The sequence below is a fragment of the Plectropomus leopardus genome, chromosome 6 (genome assembly GCF_026936395.1).
Source record: "Plectropomus leopardus strain MGB_pleo_1.0 chromosome 6, ASM2693639v1, whole genome shotgun sequence".
NCBI lineage: Eukaryota > Metazoa > Chordata > Actinopteri > Perciformes > Serranidae > Plectropomus > Plectropomus leopardus.
In genome coordinates this window covers 37,217,218-37,234,369 of record NC_142181.1, presented here as the reverse complement: position 1 = coordinate 37,234,369, position 17,152 = coordinate 37,217,218, and the positions used below count along the sequence as shown (strand labels likewise).

Genomic DNA, 17,152 nt, shown 5'->3' with positions numbered 1-17,152 from the left:
GCAATTATCAAATATGCAATATTAACTCTATATTTAACATATTACACATATTGTATATATTTTTATTGTTATTCTTTCCTATGTATATCTCCATTGTTCATTGTTGTAGCATTGCACACATATTTATATGTTTATATTTTTTAATTACCTACTAGTTTTATACACTGCATTGTGGCATAAGGCACAGTTTATATTTTACAAACTTTACACATCTTCTATCTTATAGTTCAATTATTCACATATTAATGCTAATTGTCCACAATTTTTACACACTTACATGCTCAGAATACTATACACACTTTATTTTTAAATATTTAAATATTTACATTCTGTGCTGTTACTATTAGTGTATATATATTTTTACATTTATGTTTTAATATACTTGTGCTTGTTCTTCATCAGAGCAGCTGTAATGAACCACAGTTTACCCAACAGAGTATGTCTAATTTTTATTTATTTATTTATTTATTTGCACAGTAAAAAACAAAACAGCAAAACATCAACATAATAGAAGGAAAAGAAAAGAAGAAAAGAAGAAAAGAAAACCCCAAAATTACAAAAGCAAATAAAGTATCCTACAATAAAATAATAATAATAAAGAAAATAAGATCAAGCAAGCATAGGATTAATAAAGTACAATAAGAATGCTTATATGATATAGCAGAGAACATAAATTAAATTGGAAAAAATAAATAAAAATAAAAATAAAAATAAAAATAAAAATAAAAATAAAAATAAAATAAAATAATAATAATAATAATAATAATAATAATAATAATAATAATAATAATAATAATAATAAAAATCTTACTTCTTCAGAAAAAAATATTTAAAAGTTTTATGGAATAAATAATTATTTCTTCGTTGCTGTTTGGCATGTCACGGACAGACCACTAGCCCAACACACGCTGATGTCTGTTGTCACCTTATTTCTGCTCCAGACACCAAGAGGATTTTAGGGTGAACTGAATTATCCCAGAGGCCTTAATGATCCTCTCCAAAACAAACCTGGTCATTTACACCGCTAAAACGCTGAATAAAGTAATTTCAAGTTTGATGTCTTTACACATCTTCTATCTTATAGTTCAATTATTCACATATTAATGCTAATTGTCCACAATTTTTACACACTTACATGCTCAGAATACTATACAGTGACTAAAGTGACTAAATAACCACCCTTTGACTAAATAACCACCCTTTGTTTGACTAAATAAGTGACTAAATAACCACCCTTTGTTTATTCTTTGTCTTTTTAAAGCTGCAGGCTTTAAATGTATTTTTGATAAAGTAGAATAAAACACTGACCAGATCAAGGCACTCATTCTGAATTGCTCAGTTTGATATGGAGTGCAACTCTCAAATCAGAATGAAATAATCTCATATAAATATTTGTTACTTGGCAACTGTATATCAATATGATTTTGCCGTGCAAAAATTTCGAGACTATGCTGTTTTGCTGAATAAGTGTCAGATTGCTAAGAGTAAGCAGCAGAAAATATTCACAAGGAGTACAAATTATTTTAATGTTAATGGCAGGCAAGTTGTAATTCCCCAAAATAGGGTGTCTATAGGTCCTTAGGTCTTATTCAATTTCCTAAATATACGGCCTTAAATGTGATTAATTTTGAATTTGTGGAGTCTTGTTGGCACGGATAGTCTAAATCTAAATCTAATGTAATTTATTAATAATTTCTGTCAAAATAAGTCAAGCTGTGTGACTAGTCCACAGTTCTGATGTTACAAAGCTTTAAAACTACCACTGTACCAAATATTATCTTTACGCTTTATACTTGCTCTTAACTGTTAGCAAACTATAGATTAGCCTACTAATTGGAACAGCTTTACAACAGACCTTAATGGGAAAAATATCTGGAATTTACACAATAAATAGACTATTTGTTGACGGAAAAAAAAGGGAATTGTATAATGAAATGATACAATTCCCTTTTTTTTCTAGCTATTACCCAGCTTATCATTATCTTGTCAAGATGACAAAGGATATCAGCGTAAATGAATTACTCTGTGCAGTACTCCCAGAAATACTAAAGCATCTTATTTGGCACTGTACCCATACTAAAAGGCCATGGAAGGCCTTGAGTAGATTTGCCTTTGATAGTATTGACTATTGACTGATTTCACTTTATGCTAACAGAAGGTTTTGCTTGGTTTCAATAAATGTAATGGTAATGAAATGAAAATATTACATTATTAACTTTATCATTTTTTGTGCAAATGTTATATCCAGAAAACAAAATTGAATTATTCCAAACCCTTATTTACTACATTTAAAAATGAAACCAAGCAATACATGAAGAAGATGTCTTTAGTCTTTTGGCTTTTAGTATGTATACCACTTCCTTATAATACATCCATGATGTATAGGGATGTATACTGTCCCCTAGCGTTTTTCTTTTTTTTCTGCGGATGTTCACTAGTGTAACTTCCGGTGTGTTTTTGTCAATTGTCAAGGTGTAAACATGCTTGCAACCATACGGGCAGACCATATTAAATAAAAGCATAACAATCGAAATGTATCATAAGAACTGGGGATGTTGCATACGAGTGCAAACACACGCAGTGAAGAATATCTCATTGCAAAATATTTTAAAGTAGGAAATGCTAAATTGTGCCTTTACCTCCAATGTATTCCGTGATGTTCCACAATAAAAAAATTATTTTGAAAGCTTTCGTCGGAAGCACACTGTGTAATTTGGCTAGCTTCCTTGCTTTGACGTCACCACCGTACTGGAATTTGTGAGAGCGGGAAGAGATGTGGTGAGGCTAGCTGATGTTTATGTTTGCCATACTCGTGTCTTATATTGTCAGAACATCTTTATTGTACCGGTTACAAGTTTAACAATGGAATGTGGATGCCAGTAAGAAGTAACGGGGGAAAACTTAGCATGAGCAGTAGCTCTTGCTAAGCAGTTAACGCTATCAAGGAACTTTGTCTCAACTGTCAGGTAACGTTAACTTAACGTAAGGCGACAACTTTCACAGTTAGGAAAAAAGTGAAAATGAACGTTTGTCAAACTGTTGTTAAACTCTTAACAGTGTGTTAGTGATGTGTGTTAGCTGTGTGTTACTACAATTTTCCCCTAACTTGTAAGATAATGTGTTGCAGTAACTGAACTTCTGTGTGTATAGCATGTAGCTGACATGTTTATCAGACGTGCTTCTTGTTTTTAGATATTTCTGTGAAGTAGGGATAGAGGAACATGGCTAAATCCTCTGTGGATTACACCATTGGAGGGGTGAAGATCCACTTCCCCTGCAAGGCTTACCCATCTCAGCTGGCGATGATGAATTCAGTGAGTATCAGCTTGATCAACAAACCAAAGCAAAGCATGTGGGTCTATTCTAATGTAGAGGGAATCATTGTGTGGTAAACTAGTAATGAGATAACATCATAACTGCATTTGTAATTCTGGAATAGTATTATGACGTAAGTAGTCCATTTACATCAGTCTGGGACACAATTGCACCGATGTAGGTGATGTTTCAGCAATATTGTACAATACATTCGTTAAAAGGCCCATTAGTTGTCATTCTCACCATAAATTAATAAGCAAATAGTAGTTTATGTTATCCATCTGTCCTTTCATCCATTATCTCTGCGAGCTTGGGGTGGCTGAGAAGTGGTGTATACTCTAAACAGGCCTCCAGTCTGTCATAGGGTGGACAACCAATCACACACCACACTGCATGTCTTTTGTTTTGGACAAGTGGAGGAGCTGAAACACGGTCTTTGAAAGACGGCCTCTTAATGTCATAGTACATCTAAAATCATGTATCTCTGTGTATTGGCAAACGCTTGTTCAGTATTTGGTAACTGACTCAACTCACCCCCCACTATTGTTAGATATGTCTATTTGATTCTTAAATTGTTACATGCAACCTGTTAGTGTCTTTGACTATGTTGTGGGGTGTTGTAGAAAAGGTACAAATACCCTGAGAAAAGTTAAAAAGAACATTAGTACTTAAAATTGTGCAATACTATGTATGGATTTTGCATCAAATGATTGTGTCTGTATCTTGTTTGCAGATCGTACGTGGACTGAACTATGGGCAGCACTGTTTGCTTGAGAGTCCCACTGGAAGTGGAAAGAGCTTGGCCTTGCTTTGCTCTGCTCTGGGCTGGCAGCAGGCTCAGTATGGTATGTCTGTCTGACTGGATCAAAGAAACACAAAACTATTGTAATGGCAAGCAGGCCTGCTGGTATCCTCAAATAAACTGAAAAACCTCTGGTGCACTGATTAATTAGAGCAGAAGTCTGTCTAACACAGACAGTGTCATTTAAGATGTTTTCACTTCTGTCTGATTTTTTCATTCAGACTTTTATAAATGGCAGTATATTAACTTAAGCTACAGTTTGTGACTTTTATAAGTAACTTTTTTTATATTTGCTGAAACACAATATTCACACTAGGATTGCTGTGATATAAAAACTGACAGTTGTCATATCAAGTATGTTTGCTGCGTACTTAAGGTATTGAAAAAAAACGCCACTGAATGCAGAATTTCACCTTTATTCTAGTTATTTACAAAAAGAGACTTCTTAAGAATATGTTTATTAAAAAGTAAGTTAGTAGTAAAACTTTTCTTTACCTAACAGCTTCCGTTTTCATCCTTTCAAGGATCATTGTAAGAGAGTAATATTTTTTTAATGTGGTGACACCACAGTATTTTCTGAGACAGTTATCATATCTTGAAAGTGAAACAAAAGTTATTATTATAAAAGTTACCTGTTTTATCTTTAAGCCAGATGATATATATTCACTAACAGGTTATACTTGGTACAACTTGAATTTGTGTTGTTGTAATGGTATAGTATATTAAAATAGGTGTTTTCCTAGTGTTAAAGCAGTTAACTGTTAACAGTATTCACATTGTATCCACATTGTAAATATGTTTCTTTCTCACTCTCTTCTTGTTTTGTAAAAAGTTTTTGTATGGTTTACCCCATGTACCAGCTGAGACTCAGTGTCACTAACTGTTATGTCCATGTCTCATTGTGGGATGACAGCTAAACTACAAGGAGGAGGGGGCGTTGTGGAGGACAAGAGCGAAATTGATAAAAACAGTGGAGACTTTAAAAAGTCAAATGACACTACCCCCTGCCAGTGTGTGTGCCACAGCAAAGCCAGCAAGACCACAGCTTCAACCGCAGTCAAACCTGATGTTGTGGACCTAACTTCGTCACCTCCAGCACCTCAACATGGTAAGTGTCTTTCTGTCCTTAATTTTATTTTTTTGGTAACATTTTAAACATGCAGTTCTTGTGCCTGAATTAGTCTCCCCTGTAGCACGGTGGTAGTTGGCCATATCAAATACAGAGGGACATTCATTTTTGGTGTTGTTTTGGTTTTGTTTTACTGGATTCGCAAAAGATTTACATGTAACAAAGGTGCTTGTGATGTCAAATTAAAGATATCAATTTTTATTGTTTTACACTTAACAAAATTTTAAACAGATCACTTCTGTTTTTGCTCCTATTTGTCACACATGTAACTCAAAGATTAAAGACTTAAAAAGCTTATGAACCCCAAATACTCATTTCTCTCAAACTTTAGTTGCATATTTGTTAAAATCTGTGTTATAAGGCATTTGTACTTTTCCAAGACATTCCATCATTACTACACAGGTGTGCCTTGGAATGGCCACAGTACTAATTAAAGCTGCAAGCTGCATTTATCGGGCTCCAAGCAGATTACAAGCATTTGAATCCTTCTTTCTTTTTTAACTGACCAGAAGTTCTTTAAATTATTCATGGTGGTCTTCACTATATGCTGATGCTCTGTTGAAGTATTTAAGTCTACTTTAAGAAAAATTTGATGTTGCCTATGATCTGTGTGAAAACATGTTTCTCATGGCTACGTTTGTATTGAATTTTTAGTTCCTTCAAGATTTGAAGTGCGTCTCATCTCTAATAATTTAAACACAAATAGTGCTACTCTGTGAAAGGTGTCATAAGTGATCCTGATAAACTCAAGTTCAAACCACTTGCAGGATGGCAACTCCGAAAGCTTTGCGTTGAAAGACACAGAGCTGGCGCCTGAAAGGCAAAGATTCAAATCATCAGTCGGAGACCCATCATTTGAATAAGGTTCTTCAAGTCCAGCAGTCATTTTTTTTGTCAGTCAGTGTGCAGTGTTCTTCTGGGGACACCTTAGTCTCCAGATTTAGCTGCTCTCTGGTACTGGCAGCTGGGGACCCAGACACCAGGTGAGTCTGCCTTGAGGAGGAGAGGCTTTGCCTGGTCAGGTTCTGAGGCAACTTATCTTCTGCCTTCTGCTTAGAAGTGCTAAATTTAAAGCCCACAGCAACTTGATATGGTATAATCTCTGGCTTTTGTTTAATATCTACTATTGGCAAAAACACACTTTTGATCTGTTGTTAGAGAAGTAATCATGCATTAACTTGGAGGGCTAACTTGTCTTGTTTAAACTCTACATGAAAAGAAAGACAGAAAAGTCCAGTATTTGTATCGAACAGCCAGAGCTGTGGATTTGATTTCACTGAATTATGACATTTTCTAAGAATTTCCATTTAAAGTTAAGGCTACATCCTGGTGAAGTTATTCAAAAAGCATCTAAAGAGAACTCCTGAGGTAAAAACTGGTAAGGAACGGGGAGGAGTACTTAAACAGGGTTCCTGGAGAGGTCATGGAATTTTACAATCACATTTTCCAGGTCTGAAAAAGTCATAGAATTTAGTTATGTGTAATGAAATTTTTGCCATGATCTTACATGGATAACTTTAATGGAATGTAACATAGTGGCATATTTATTTTCTGTAGCTGTAATGCGATTCGATGTAGTACGTTTTGTTTACCATCCTGTACGCTTCTTTATTTTTTTCGCCCGTGTTCTGTCTCTCCTTTCATGTATACGAGCTAGCTGAAAGTATGTTTGAATAGAGTCTGAATCTGATATATTTAACAAATGCAGGGCAAGTGTATTTGCTGTTCACACACCATTGGTGCCTGTCCTGAAAATGACAACTGTGTTAGTGTGAAACCACTGTAGCAGTGACAGTTGTTCTGCACTGTGGACCACTTTTGGATAAGGTCCCTAACTTCTGTTACTTTGTATAATCTGAAAATTTGAATGTATTGCACTTGCTTTCTTTTAGCACCTTTAGCGGAGGAGTCAAAGCCCAAGAAACTGTCTATAGCCTCTCGCCTGTCTGAGAAGTTTCAGTCTTCCCTGAGCTCTGACCGTGAGAAGGACAACGACTTCCAGCCAGATAGGAAACGCATTCGCACTGCCGAACACAAGGTACATGTAGTGGCTTTATAACTGTTGTACATTCATACTGAACTACTAGTTTCAGCCCTGCAGGATGGACCCCTGAGAATAAATTCACACCACATCAAAAGGGTTTTGGCCTTTCAGGCTTGAACCACTAAATGCATCCTAAAGCGGCAATTTTGGATATCAAGCCAGCGTAGAAGTTAGAAGTTGAAAGTTGCAAATAATCAGGAGCTCTCATATTTTATGTGACTCTTATGAAAGATTGCTAACAGTTAGTATGATGATCATACAGACACAAACTCATTTACATACAAATATCTCCCTGGCCACACTCTTATGTGCTCCCTATTGTTCAAAAGAAAGATTTTAGGGGCATGCTCTGATCGCGTAATTAAAGATATCATTGATTTGTTGATGTATGGACAAACTGTCATTGAATTAGGGCCAAATGTTGCACAAAGGGCAATGCACTTATTTGGAACAATTTCAAAATAATTTTATACATGTGGTTTCCCGTTATTATGAAACATATCGTGTGAGTTTTGTAATGATTGGGCAATTTTTATTTACAGTTTGATATGTTTTATGCCACGCATATTATTTGCATTTGAAGCACCCTGAAGTGATCGATTGGAATGCAACTTTCAGAGTTTGTTTCAGGTACTTATGTGGACATTTCCTACAAGTTTCTTGATGATGGCCCATCAGTTATGGAGTTGGGTCTATTTGTATGCTGAGCTATAGTGTTTTTAAAGTGTATCAGTCAATATCTTCAAAAAGCAATGCAATAAAAACAAACTTTTGATAACTTTTGGTGAGCTTGGTCCAATAATGATCTACAGAGAATTTGGAACTAATTGGACCTACGGATATGAGGACATTTGTGGTTCTTGAGGCTTTTGTGAGCACTCTAAGCGTGACTTACATGTAAAATAATAAACTAGTGCAAAGCAATAGGGTTTCAGCCCTTCTGGACCAAAAAGACCAAAAAATGTTTATTCATAATACTTCCCTTATTAATTCTGACTTTCCTTTAGTTATGAAATGAATGACATTCTCTGTCTCTTTTTCACTAGTTTTTGCAATTTTGTAAGCGGTTGCCATGACCACACACCAGCAACATTTATATTAAAGATACACGGAGGGGTTGTAATAATGTCCCACTCCTATGATCTCTTTCTTTCATGTATTTAAAAAATTACTTATATTACCCAAAATATACCAATATATGTAAATGTACAAAGAGTATTCAGATCATGATCTGATATGATATAATGCGTGTAACACCCCCAAGCAAATGTCCAGAAAAGACATTTATATGTCTGGAAAAGACACCTATACTATGTCCAGAAGACATCTACATGACTTACAGAAAAGACATGTATACTATGTCAAGAAAAGCCATCTATATGACGTCCAGAGAAGACATCTATATAATGTCCAGAAAAGACATCTATATGACGTCCAGAGAAGACATCTATATGATGTCCAGAAAAGATGTCTATATGAAGTCCAGAAAAGACATTTTTATGACGCCCAGAAAAGACATCTATACCACTTCAGAAAAGATATCTTTACGATATCCAGAACAGACATCTATACTACATATGCCATATAGATGTCTTTTCTGGACATTTGCAGGAAATCTTTTTGTTTCGTTTGCAGTAGTAAACTGCTATTACATCATTATGCTGGCAGGCTGTCATTATGGGTGTTACAATGCATCTTTTAAATGGTGAGACTCCCTTTATTATGCTTTCCATATATCACCCCCTTCCTTTTGTTAATCACACTTCATGAAAATAAAGTGACATTATTCTTCAAGATAATGTTTTCTGATAATAAGAAAGCGGTCTTGTGAAATAGTTTTTGTTGCCCAAACTGGTTGTCACTGGTTCTGAGAAACATGCCACGCAGTGGAGTAAAGTTTGTGTGTTTGTCCCTCAGAGCCGTAAAAGGCAGCGTCTGGAGCAGGGAGTGATATTCATAGATGATGAGCCGGAGCTGGAAAACGAACCTCCATGTCCTCAGAGTTTAAACACCAACTCAGCTCACAGCCAAGTGGCTGGTTTGTCGTCATGCTGCGTGAGTACACTTCAAGCATACAGTAGATGCTGAGTTACACCAGTAATATGTACTTTACTGATATGTGGGGGGAAATATTATACATCTATTTGGATAAGCATGCATTTGACTTCTAATAGTAGAAAAAGCATATGTGTTATTAATAAAACTAATGATGGCTGAATTCCATTCAGCTGTTTCATTGTGATGTGATTCTGGGAATGTGCACACTGGTTCACTATCACACTGTCATGGCTTACTGGGGCACTTTAATAGAACAGAGTCAAATTTTAATATTGATTATTGTTTGTTATTCGTTGTGTTTTGTTCTGATGGCTCTGTTCTGTCTTTGCTTTCCTAAAATGACAAGTCAGAATGTCTGCTGTGAGAATTTCACAGTGAGCGGGGTCTGCTCAAACAATCTGCTAAACTATGCATATACTTTGATATAATTAATATCAAGAGCAGTAACAGACAGCACTCCTATAGTAGTAGCCCTCTGCTACTGGCTAAAGGCTAATCAAAGCCATTATTCATTATATTTATGTTATTAGTTACACCTGTGCTTTTCCTGCGAAGACATGCCAAAATATCTGCTTTGAAAAAGGTCAGTTGTGCCCACTGGCTTGCTGGAACAGTTTGGCAAGATGGTCGAATGGAAAGAAGCCATTCTTATTGTCTTAAGTAGCATAATCTTGTGTGGGGAACATGCCTGATGCACTCTATCAGTGTCATAAATGACCCACAGAAACACATTAGTTGACCCTTTCGTGGATGTTGCTTGCAGAATAGATTAGAACTAGATTTGGACCATTTATTTTATGGTTTCACTATGTCAGCACTAGGTTCAAATCCACTAACACCACTGGGTGGCAGTATACTCCAACAAACTGACAAAGGTTACAGTTTCAAAAATGAATCGGCTGAGAATGTGACAAAACTGGGCACTGGAGACAGGTCATGTCTTTTATAAACAGGTGTTTCTATTAACAGAAAATGGAGCATGTATATGCAAGGTTAATATAAACAGTATACTAGTATCAGGGTTGGAAATTAGCCCCAGTCACTAGCCAAATAAAATATGCAAGTGGCTGTTGGATTTGCTTTACTCACCTGCCCAAAAGACAATGGTAATTTATTGAGTGGCTGGTAGATTTAGGAGTCCACAGCCACAGTGGCAGGTGAACAAAAAGGTTAATTTCCAACACCAACTAGTATGCTATGCTATATCACCAGAGGAAACCGTGTGTGTGTGGGTGTGTGTGTGTGTGGGTGTGAGTCAGAGTGTGTATGTGTGTAGTAAATGTCACATGCACCAAGGTTGTTAGAACCACAGTTTTCAGAAATGTATATACATTTCTTGCAGACTCAAAAGTTCCAGCCTGCAGTCATCAAGGGCTAGGGCAGCATCTTCAAATCTTTGTGCCACAAAAACATTGACATTTCAGACTTTCTGTTGTAAGTCATTGGAAATCGACCTTCCAGCATACTTTAACAAGCAGGTTAATGTGTATGGAACACACAATATCGAATTTCTGCCCCAAGTGGTCTCTCAATTTAAACAAAAACAAAAGACTTACTAAGACGCAAAAAGAAAAATAAATTGATCAACCGCTCAAAAATTCATTTTGACCAGCGCAGTGGCCGTGTGGGGCAGCATGGTCAGTGTAGCAGCTACAGTTGATGATAATGGACATGTTCTGCTGCAGGCATGCTTCGGCAGATTGCACCACGACCTTGTCCCATGGATTTTAGCTGTTAAATTTGTGTTGCATTTATTCACGTTTATTGTTGTTATGTCTTTCATTGTGATTAAATAGCTGTAACTAACGTAATGTTAATTTGCTTACTTACCATTAGCATTAGATGAGTCAACTACTTATATAGCTACTGTTGCTAATGCTGTGTAGTGACTCAGAGCATGAGGTAGCCCAGCGCTGTTATCCATGGTCCCAACAGCCATGCTTAAAGTAAGTCTATGAGCTTGTTAAACGGACGTCTTATTTAGTGCCCTGTAGCACTTCGAGTACAGCCAGTGCAAACAGACCGAATTAGTGTGCAGCACTACAATAAAATAAGATTATATCCATTTGAAATAGTTAAAAATAGACAATAAGTAAGGAGCCACTTGTCATAGTAGCACATTGTAGTAAGTGAGTTGATATTGCACTATAGGATCAATAAATTTGGTCTGTAGGATTACTGTGTTGCAAAATGGCAGGCAATGAAAGAAATGCAGAAAGGCAGAAAAATGCTGTATTTCTGTTATTGAGTATAATTTTGCGACATTGTATGATTTTCAATGATGTATCATCTAGTGTTGTGGTATTTCCCTGGAAGTTATGCTGTACTCCAGGCAACTAGGAACTCGGAAGTTCCAACCCCTTAGTAAAAACTATAACAGAACAGTTAACAATGTTACGCACTATATATTTAAACAGCCTCTTCCCTGACAAATTAAACAGTTGTAAGCCACCGATGGCATCTGCATCAACTTAGCATCAATATTTAGTTATAAATGTAAGCACCCCATTTGTATTGAAGAAGGTAGACCAAATATTTGAAACATCTCTCAGTATTGCAATAAAATTCAACAGCACCACAAACTACAGCCGCCATGATAATATCATTGGATAAAAACCTCTTTAAAACATTTTAAACAGAACTGAATGTATACTCTCCATTAATTTAACATACAATTATGTTAGTTATTGATCAATCTGATGATTGTTTTCTTGAATAACCAATTGTTTTGGTCTATGAAATGTAAGAAAGTGTTGAAAAGTTGTCATTAGAATGTCCAAGTCATAATGAATTTCTTGCTTCATCCAACCATCAGTCTAAAACCCAAAGAGCCTCAAATTTAAAAAGCTTGTGATGTTTGACATCTCTGCTTTAAAAATGACCAAAGAGATCAATTAATCATCAAATAGATAACCAGTTGTTTCTCTGGATTTATTACAGGACTGTTTGTTAGACTGCATTAGTTTCAGTTAGCTGTTGCTAATATTTTGAAGCTGTACCTGTCTGGTGTAAGGACAAAACTCTTCGAAGTTGTAAGAAAAATTAAATATTTTTGTCACTCAGATGTTGATCATTTGGCCCAGAACATTTATGATGATTCATTTTTTGCTGTGTTTGGTCTTATCATGAAAAAGTATAGCAACTTGTTTAAGGCCATTTCAGTAGTCAGACGCAACCAAACTAGGGGCATCATGTAACACCATGCTCTTAAATGTTTCTGTCGATACTCCATGTTCGATTTCTCTCCAGGTACCCAAAGCCAATAGGTGAACTATAATTATTACAGATTCAGCCCTAGAATGATGTTCAGAGAGCAGCTCACAGGAATGGTTATACTCTCACAACTGCATTTTAACTGTCCACAGGTGTGTGGCTTGGATTTAGAGCCGTGGATGGTTGGATGTAGAAAAAGATGAGGGGGAAAGTGAAGTCGAAAAAGTGCGTCCGTCTCTGGTTTCCCTGCAGCTACGTGACCCTGGCTCTTTTGTCCCACGAGCGCTGACTGACGGCCTGAATGGGGCCCTTTGAAGCAAGCTCCAGTTTAATTAAGAGGGTTTGCCTCGCCTGGGCTGCTGATCTGTGAAAGCCAGGGGGATAAATATTGAATGGGGTTCACCCGCTGGTTACTGTGCCCGAGGGATAAACAGGTGCTTTGGAGGGCAGATATTTGCCAGGGCCCCCTACCTGCATAGTGTGGTCATATCAGGAGGAAAGGGTGTTCGGTGTCATGTCTTCCGAGGTATTGGCTATTGAAGCCCACCCTTATTGGAATGAATTCCAAGCCCTCAAAAGCTGGGGAATGAGGAGCAAATTGGCGTCCAGTGAGAGGCGCCAGTGATACCTCAGCGATCCACTGCCTGTGGCCCCACGGTACCCTCTGACTGGCCTCCTGGAGTGTGAGATTTCCATCTCTTAGGTGTTGGCAGGGAGTGCAGCAACAGAAGCCTACCTGTGAATATTTTGAGGTGTTCAGTAACACCACCAACCTCTGTTTTGTCAATTCAAGAAAACCATTGCACCTGGTAGTTAAGGTATACAAAGGAAACATAGTACACCTGAAGAAGCGTAGTAAACCTAAAGAAACTTAGCACACCTGAAGAAGAGTAGTAAACCTAAAGAAACTTAGCACACCTGAAGAAGCGTAGTAAACCTAAAGAAACTTAGTACACCTGAAGAAGCGTAGTAAACCTAAAGAAACTTAGTACACCTGAAGAAGAGTAGTAAACCTAAAGAAACTTAGCACACCTGAAAAAACTTAGGAAACCTAAAGAAACATAGTGCATGTGCCCTAAACGGTGCACCTGTAAATGCTGTGTTAATAAGAAAACAGTTCCCTCACATCACATGTTGTTTGACAGACAAAGCAAGCTGGCAGCACCCTAGGAGCAACACCAGTGGAATTGTTGTGTGCTGAAAGAACCAGTGTGTTGTTGCGAGCGGCCCTGGCATCCCGTCTGCTGCTTTCGCCAGTTATCTACATTCCTTTCTAGGGGGTGTCTGCTCTGGGCTGTGGGGCCAGGCATGAAACCTTGTTGTCCTGGCATCTCGAGAGGCAGGCACGTAAAAGGATACCCTTGTGTCAGCTGTTTCCTGCTTCAGCTTTTGACAAGGGCCTCTATTCATCAGCAAGCCCTTCTACACTGCCCCATCCTACCTCTCCTCCCCCCACCTGCCAATGAATAAGTAATTATTGGCCATCTCGGGGCAGGATATTTGGATGGCTCTATTTAATGTGGCAGCAGCAGGTAAGGTGATCGGGCTCAGGGCCCAGGCTGTGGAGCATAACTGTTCCAGAGGAGAAAGGTAACTTGAACTGGTGTTGGGGCCCTGCAGCACCTCTGTTTATTTTTCACATGAGCTCAGGGCTCGTTATCCCTCTTAACTCTGAGAGACGACGCTCTAAGGGCTCTCTTTGGCCTACACTCCATCACACATTGTAATATTTGATGGGCAAACATGCTTGGAAAATCTGAGCCGCCACGTAACTGGAGCTACTTGTCTGTCATCAGAAGTGCTCCCCTCTGATCCCCATCAAAAGTTGTGATGCATGACAACACATACCATTCATTCTTACGTGTAATCATTCTGATAACTTGTTAAGGATTTAGGGATAGACCTATTTGCCAAGCTTTTGAGTTATGTTTACTCAGTCTTAACTAAATATGGTAATCTCTGAAGAAAGAGGCCGAATACTTCTTTACAGACATCTATAATAGTCAAGTGAAGTCATTACTGTAGGCCCAGACACCACACAGGCACTCATCTGTCTCAGGTTGTCAGTGTTAACACATAAGCCACGATGTGACTAAGGTCTGTACATAACATGTTATTTTTTTAATCGTGCAAATCACTGGCTAATACTTCTGTCTTTGCCGGGCTGAGTTATAAAGCTAGAGTGAGAGGACACTACAAGATATAAGGAATCCAGTGGCACCAACCATGTGATGCTAGGTTCTCAGGAAAGGAGCGTACTAACTAGTACATGAAACTCAGCTCTACTGGACAGTAACTCATGCAAACACACAGCAGATTCAGACTGATGAGATGTCTCTGTGTGTCTTCTGCTTTTCTTTTTTTTTTCTTCAAACATTTTTTTACTTTTATTATGGTTTTACCTATGTGTTATAACGAGCTATGCTTTCAGAGAGAAACACAGGTGATTCTGAGTAGCTGATATGACCTCTGTCAGTTCCTGTCTTTCGCAATGGTGCATTATTTTTATGCTGTTTTTGGGACATCTGTCTCTAATGTTTCAATTGTTAACAGATTCAGCCCTTCAAATGTTTCAGGTTTTAAAATACCTTTTGCCTTTGTCTCTCTCGCTCTCTCTCTCTCACACACACAATTTGATTTTTTTAAAAATGCTATTACAGTTCCTACACTGAATGTGAGAACCCTGTGATTGGATGCTGTACGTTAGCCCTGAATGGTCAAAGAGTACACCACTTAAAAGAGCTCCACACACAAGCAGGATCAGTTTCATAAGCGGTACAGGCTACACTTCACCTGTGAGGGGATCTGCCACATCACTGGATGGCCAATTATAAAGCAGCTAGATTTTCTCAGCTTCCACAATGGAGGCCTATCATATTTCAGACTCTAAAGGTCACCTGGTGCAGAGTGACAGGACACCTTATGTACGGATGCAGATTCTTAGTGCTTCTCCATGTGTTTTTCAAAGGAGTAAGCAAGACGGTCTATTCTGCCTATTCAGACTGTGGATAATAGTGACGAGTCGGTAGCTTCTTGTGTTGTAATACACTGAAAAGCATTAGCATTCATAATACTAAGAAAATAACAATGTAGATGAACATTTTCTCTGAGTTGTATATGTCAAAGTTTGGCAGATTAATCGGTGACAATAGGACGTTTTACAGTTGGTTATTGGCGGAACTTGGCTCTGATAGTGACTGAAGGCTGAGCAGCCTCCACCAATCACAGAGGTTCTATGCACAGAGTCAGGGGTGATGCCATCATGTATTTGAGAATCTCAGGTTGACTTTGAGAAAAATAAATTGCTCAAAAAATTAAAATCACTCCTACCTGGATTTTCCACAGTGCTATGATCAGTTCCTGATTGATTCATTAATTCCTTGAGTTTGATTTTCATCATTAGAGAGAACCTAAACCTAGGCCTGCATGAATATGGCCAAAACGATCATCATTATTATTTTGATCTCTCTTGAGATCAGGATTATTTCTCATGCTTATTTATTGTTTTTAGGGACAAAATGTTATTTCACTTTTACATGAAAGTGAAAAAAACACGTTGTGCTTCATTCCTGCCAATGTGCTAATTTTGCATCAAAATAAGACTTCAATTAAGGTCAATCTTCACCTGAATTCAGCGCATCTCAGAGAAGCAAAATATGAATAAAACTGTACCAAAACTTTCACCCAAAATGAATTCAACAGAGCACTGCTTTCACTTTCACCTTGCATTACATTCCTGCTAATTAACTTATCTTTACATCAAATTAGATATAAAATAAAGTTTTTTTTAACTGTATTCAGTGCATCTCCCATGGATATGTCTCACGGATGTAGTGATATGTATCTGCCACTGTGATGGTACCTGACTTTCTGCATTTCCCTGTGTTTTGCTGAAGGGTAATTAATAAATTCAGTGTCAGACAGTCACATCACTGGTCTCAAAGCTCTCATAGGTTTCAGCGTTTTTTTTATAGAATAATGCTGATAAGTAGAGATCAGACACCTATCTGTTCAGAGTCAAATTGACCCTTTCCCCTAAAATCAAGCAAAATGAGTCATTTCTTAATTGTCTTTGCATTATTCAACCAGGAATTTGAGTTGGCACAATTGTATGGGACTGTTTTTTCAGTATAAAAATGACAATTACTGGCATTGTGTAATTAATAGAGCAAGATCTTGGACTCATCTGCAGTACTGAGATGGTGAAATCTAGCTGTGAACTACCTCTTAAGTATTTGTCTTTTTTTTTTCTCGACAGTCCTCTGAGCCCTGCTCTCGGTGCCCGTGTGCTTCAACCAAAGATGATGTGAAAGACAAAGGCAAAGATGGCAGAAAGAAGATTCCTAAGATCTTCTTTGGCACTCGCACACATAAACAGATAACTCAGATCGCTCACGAGCTGAAGCGCACCGTCTACTCCTGCGTGCCTATGACCATTTTATCCAGTAGAGTTCACACCTGTGTCCACCCAGAGGTGGCGCCTCACTCCAACCGCAATGAACGCTGCAAGGATCTGCTGGATGCCAAAGATGTATGTACATACACACATGCATTCACATTAAACAAATTTTCCAATTTATCTTAAAAGTAG

At 37.6% G+C, this 17,152-nt stretch overlaps 1 protein-coding gene across 2 annotated transcripts in view; it reads left to right on the top strand.

Annotated features, from left to right (window-relative positions):
- The first annotated feature begins 2,676 nt into the window (after window positions 1-2,676).
- Window positions 2,677-17,152, top strand: part of brip1 (BRCA1 interacting DNA helicase 1) — a 68,064-nt gene continuing 53,588 nt past the window's right edge. The window contains exons 1-7 of one of the 2 annotated variants that reach the window (XM_088079378.1): window positions 2,677-2,778; window positions 3,193-3,314; window positions 4,049-4,160; window positions 5,031-5,225; window positions 7,139-7,284; window positions 9,208-9,345; window positions 16,820-17,092. In XM_088079378.1, the coding sequence (XP_087935504.1) occupies window positions 3,222-3,314; window positions 4,049-4,160; window positions 5,031-5,225; window positions 7,139-7,284; window positions 9,208-9,345; window positions 16,820-17,092 (957 nt within the window). In that variant the 5' untranslated portion in view covers window positions 2,677-2,778; window positions 3,193-3,221. Of the gene's footprint in view, window positions 2,967-3,192; window positions 3,315-4,048; window positions 4,161-5,030; window positions 5,226-7,138; window positions 7,285-9,207; window positions 9,346-16,819; window positions 17,093-17,152 lie in introns of both variants that reach the window. The other variant, XM_042487366.2, reaches the window with a different exon arrangement.